This window comes from the organism of the source record quoted next, unplaced genomic scaffold (assembly GCF_019419815.1).
Source record: "Pyrus x bretschneideri cultivar Hongxiangsu unplaced genomic scaffold, Pyrus_bretschneideri_v1 Contig1, whole genome shotgun sequence".
NCBI lineage: Eukaryota > Viridiplantae > Streptophyta > Magnoliopsida > Rosales > Rosaceae > Pyrus > Pyrus x bretschneideri.
Window position 1 is genome coordinate 13,989,167 of NW_025999390.1, and position 5,863 is coordinate 13,995,029.

Below are 5,863 nucleotides of genomic sequence, written 5' to 3' on the forward strand. Positions count from 1 at the left end.
TTGAATGCTCAGAGGTATTCAACAGAACTATATACTTTGATCAACAAATGTAAACGAACCATGACGAGGAAGGTTCCCGTCCATGACTTACCAATTTCGCGTAACATTTACTAGCTAGAGAAATGATCATGAACCACGATCGAAATTTGACCCTAGCAAAGCCTTATAGACTTGAAATTCAATTTCACGTGCTTCCATCATATATGACGACCCTCTCATGCAGCCCTGGACCTCCACTATAAATACGATCTGCTCTCACATTGTTTTACCAACCAAGCAAATCGATAGTACACAAATATACCACCCTCATTTCTAAACCCATCTCTTTTTTCAATCAGCTCGCCTAACCCAAAAAATTATGGATCCAATAGTCTCAAAACTTGGCATCATTGGTGCAGGTGTAAGTGGCATAGCAGCAGCTAAACAACTAGCCCATTACAACCCTATTATTCTCGAGGCCTCCGACTCCATTGGAGGGGTTTGGAGGCATTGTTCTTACAGTTCCACAAAACTTCAGTCCCATCGATGTGACTATGAGTTCTCTGACTTCCCTTGGCCTGACAGGGACAACACTGAATATCCTTCTCACCTTGAGATATTGGCCTACTTGAACTCTTATGCTGAGCACTTTGATGTGCTTAAGTTTGTCAGGTTCAATTCCAAGGTGGTCGAGGTCCGGTTCATTGGTGACCGAGAAGACACTGAATTTGGTGTCAAACCTGTGGAGTATCGGACTCTCTCGCCGGCTGACGGTCAGCCTGTTTGGGAAGTTGCTGTCCAGACTAATGATTCAGAGACCATTCAGGTTAGTCAATTACTTCATAGCCGAATGGTATTTTGGTACAGTTTCATGCATGCCTAGGGTTTGCACATCACTTCTTACAATATGTTTGTGGAAATAGAATTCTCGGATTAATTACCAGAGTCTTATAGGAATATATAGATGCAAATATGTTACAAATAGTACTTTTAATTATTCGTAATCAAATTAATGGTAATCAATAAAATTATTTGAACATGCAAATTACGAGCACTATCCGATAGAGGTGGACCATACCACTGTATTAGATAGTATACCAGCAAGTAAGACGCAGTGAGATGATACTTTTTTCTGTAATTCAAATGATCGATCCATACTAGTTATTAAAATTAGGTTCTGATTTATTTTATTTTTTGTTTGAATTAATTCAGTGGTACGCCTTCGAGTTCATTGTGGTTTGCATCGGGAAATATGGTGATACACCCAAAATTCCAGAGTTTCCAAACAATAAAGGCCCTGAAGTGTTTCAAGGCCAAGCTCTTCATGCTCTTGATTACTGCAAACTGGACAAGGACGCTGCTTCTCAATTACTAAAGGATAAGAAAGTCGTTGTAGTTGGCTACAAAAAATCAGCTATTGATTTAGCTGTCGAGTGTGCGGAGGCAAACCAAGGTAAAAGTTTGGTCCTCAAATTTCATACATATATGGTGAAATCTTAGGGTAAAAATAGGTCTACATTTCCACGTTACGGGGTTGTAATTTGCCTGGTTACACACAGCAGAAAGAAATTCAAGAATTGAAAAGTACGAATTGCGTGGTCAGGGAATCAAAAGAGCTGACCAATATATATATATGATGCGTTTTGACTTTTTATTTTTATTTTTTTGACGAATTCTTTTTGACTTCTTTGACTGCACATGTTTTTCAACGATTCCCAAATCACATTAATTGAATTACGTACAAACCATTAGATTTGACATTATAAATGTTTATTAAATGTTAATTACGTACAACCCATTAGATTCATAAATATTCATTATTAATCAATTATTTACTAATCATCAATGGTTACGCATTCTTCACATCACTCATAAATTATCCGTGTATAATAGATTTAAAATTTCACAATACATGAAGAGGCCGTGTGAATATGTAAAAAATAGTTTCACACAAAAGAAAAAAAAAGAACCTTGCAAAGAATTAGAAGGAGTTTGTTTAACGATTCTAAATCACATGAATTACCTACACACCATAAGATTTGACTTCATAAATGTTAATTATTAATCAATTATTTGCTAATCAACAGTCATGCATTCTTTAGGTCCCTCAATTATATTATCTATGTATAAGAGGTTTAAAATTTCACGATACATGAAAGGACCATGTGAATATGTGAAAAATAGTTCCATACAGAAAGTAAAAGAACCTTGTAAAGACTTAAAAGGAGTTGTCACTTTCTCCGTTACCAATTGTTTATGGAATTAAGACCTCGATTTCTTACCTTTTATGAGTCTTGATTATATTGACCTGAATTACTTTTGTTATTCCTATTATGGATGTATTGCAGGACCAGAAGGCAAACCATGCACCATGGTAGTAAGGACTTTACATTGGACTGTTCCCCATTACTGGATTTGGGGCTTGCCGTTTTTCTTGTTCTACTCTACAAGGTCTTCACAGTTTCTCCATCAAAGACCTAACCAAAGCTTCCTCAGAACCCTCCTTTGCTCTCTAATTATGTCTCCAATGGTAAGTTAAAAATAATAATTAATCAGTTCATATCAAGAAAAGAAAATATTAAACTAATACATGAGAAGTGACTTATGCACACTTTCTTCTCCCCATACACACTTCCGGCCTTTGGATTGAGTAAATCCACTGAGAATCACGAGACAAGACTTAAAAGGGTGTGCAGAAGAAGAAGAAAAAAATGTGCGGGAATCATTTCCTTAATATATAAGAGATGAATGCTTAAAGGTTTGGTTGTTATTTACAGAGGCATGCAGTTTCAAAATTTATTGAGTCATATTTGCTGTGGAAGATGCCTTTGGAGAAGTATGGACTAAAGCCAGATCATTCATTTGAGGAGGACTATGCATCCTGCCAGATGGCTATCATGCCGGAAAATTTCTTCTCCGAGGCGGATAAGGGAAAAATTGTGTTCAAAAGATCAACATCAAAATGGTGGTTTTCTGCTGATGGAATTGAATTTGATGACAATACTAAGATAAAAGCTGATGTTGTGGTCCTTGCAACTGGTTACGATGGTAAGAAAAAACTCAAATCGATCTTACCGGACCCTTTTCGCAGCTTGTTGGAGTATCCTTCTGGTATCATACCCTTATACAGGTAAACCTTGTTTTCGGATTGGGATTTTAAAAATTTACAAGTCTTAGAAATGTTAAAATTGGAGAGTAAAATTTTTGAATGCATGTTTCTTCTGCAGGGGAACAATTCATCCTTTGATCCCAAACATAGCTTTCGTGGGTTATCTCGAGAGTGTTTCAAATCTTCACTCTTCTGAATTGCGCAGCATATGGCTGGCCAGGCTGCTGGATAATAAATTTAAGCTTCCAAGTGTGCAGAAAATGCTTGAGCAAACAAGTAAAGAAGTGGAAATCTCAAAGAAAACAACCAGGTTCTACAGGAGGCATTGCATTTCTACTTTTAGCATCAACCACAGCGACGAAATTTGCGAGGAGATGGGATGGACATCTTGGAGGAAGAATACTTGGTTGGCAGAAGCATTTAGCCCATATGGAAGTCAAGACTATCTGAAAAAACATTGAACCTACAGTTCGCAATAACCTATTAAGTTTATAATCGAGAGTTACATAAGTACTAAGAATAAAGAAACTCTAGCTCCTTACTGAAAAAAGTAATGAATTATTGTGCCATGTACAAGCAATTCAAAATCTATTTAATTATCTCAATAAATAATTTCACCATTATTGTTTACTTGTGAAATTCCCACAAAATTATGAGCTGCTCGCAAAGTTGCCAACTAATTCACATATACGAAAAATAACTGATTGTTATAAGTTATAACCCTATTTTGTGGAGATGTAACACACAGATGGAAAAACAAGTAGCTAAAAACATGAGAGCTTTCGAAGTAGTTTAAGCTAGAGTTTCTTTCGATATGATTCTCAGGTTGGAACTGGTTGGTTTAGATGAGTTGAACCACACCATTTTTGTCCAGAACACGTCTGTCTCCCAGGCAATGTCCCCAACACATCCGATTACCCTCATCGCGTGCAAACATTTAAAATCGTAATCAACCTCAAGCGTGATTTGTAGTGGTTATGCATTCAAGGCCTAGTGCGAGATTACCATACAACATTCTCAAGCTATTGAAGGGTTTATTATGTGTTTAAACCATAGGCATGGTAGTTATGGAAAGAAGGTAGAGGAATGGAGATGGTTGATGGATCAGTAAGCGAAACATGCCGGCCTCAAAAAGCTAGGGCTTTTGTGCAATCAAGCTTCGCTGATTGGGTTTTAACTTCGAACAATATTAAGTTATAGTTGTTGCAGTCATATTTAGAATAGGAATGTGATTGTGTAAATCCTAGGGAATCTGGGAAAGTATTATATATTCCTATTAGGATTAGATTACCTATTAAATGTTATAATCATAAAGGGAAAGGTTTTACCCTTTCTACTACTATAAATAAAGGCACAATGGTTTGAATCAAACACACCTCACAATTAAATCAATCTCTCTTCTCCCTAAAGCTTGCCGCACCCCTCTCTCTCTAACCCTAGATCGCTCAATCAAATAGGCCTACAACACGTTATCAGCACGCTCTTGCCAGAAGCTGAGGAATTGATGCATCGTAGGAGGAGGCTATCATCCACCACATTCAAAGGCTTATTAGTTTTCTACTAATCAGGTACGCTTAAAATAAAGGAAGATATATGAAACGTCCACGAAGCATGAAAACATTTCCTATGATGCATGAACCCCTCTATGTTTATATTTTCCTTTCGATATATATATATTGTATATGTTCATATATTTGTCAATATATATATTTGTTTCATGCATCACACAATTAAATTGTTATGTGGAATTTGTGAGTCAAAATATAAAATTAAATTAGAAGCAAATTTGGGTTTTTCTGAAACCCTAGGTTCGAAAATTGGGTATGTTTTTGGTCTCACCATGGGATGGCATCACCCTGATGCCCTTGGACTACCTGCGCAGCCCCTGTAAGGCTTGCTGCTCCATAACCACGGGCCTGCAGCCCTAGTTTCTGGTCCGCAGCCCGCAAACCTAGCTTGATGGGCCCCTTGTGTCACGGCCTGCATCATCAGCAGCCAGCCCATGCGCTGGGCTTAGCTTCCCGTGCCCAAGACCCAGGTCCCAGCCTTCGCTGGGCCTTCCCGTGTGCTCGCCCACAAGCCAGTGTGTGCTAGACTTGTTTCCATGCCCCCATCACGGTCCAATTTCGAAATCCAGCTTACGCTGGGGTTTCCTCCCTTTATCGTGGCCTGCAGACCACCCTAAGGTCCCTTTTTTGGGCTTCGCCTTATATTTAAGGCACCCAACCCGTGCCCTATTACCCATGACACTAAGCCCAAATTATTTTTGGGTCTCTATTTTCAATCCAATAATATTATTTTCATATTATTTAGCTTCTACAATGGACCATGTATGGCCTAATTTATTGAATTAATTAAAAGTGACCTGCAGTCCATTAATCTGATAATGAATCCAAAATTATTAACCTAAAGATCACTTTTGGACATTAACGATTTAATAATTTATTTTTATACTTTGAACCGTCACATACTTTCGTAGTAACAAAGCTCTCACACTTGAGTTCCTGAAGACGACTCAAATCCACTACACTTAGTATATTTCATTCTATGTTTCTTGCAGGAACCTCTCATTATGAACTAATCGTTCATAAAACTAAATTGAACCTGTAGTTTCAAATTTAGTGCCTTTGAAACCTGAAGTTTTCATTCAAAACATACCACATGAAACTCATAGTTTTCATGCATAAATTATACCACTACATGTCTATAGAACCTGTATGTTCTACAATATATGTCTATGGCTTACCATATGACTAATCACGTTTTCTTCCTCCG

General features: G+C 37.6%; 1 protein-coding gene across 1 annotated transcript; it reads left to right on the top strand.

Annotated features, from left to right (window-relative positions):
• The first annotated feature begins 260 nt into the window (after positions 1 to 260).
• Positions 261 to 3,718, top strand: LOC103950291 (probable flavin-containing monooxygenase 1). Its single transcript, XM_009361482.3, has 5 exons — positions 261 to 805; positions 1,192 to 1,432; positions 2,328 to 2,509; positions 2,757 to 3,109; positions 3,207 to 3,718. The coding sequence occupies exons 1-5, from the start codon at positions 359 to 361 to the stop codon at positions 3,547 to 3,549; spliced, it is 1,566 nt and encodes a 521-aa protein (XP_009359757.2). The 5' UTR covers positions 261 to 358; the 3' UTR covers positions 3,550 to 3,718.
• The last annotated feature ends 2,145 nt before the right edge of the window (positions 3,719 to 5,863 follow it).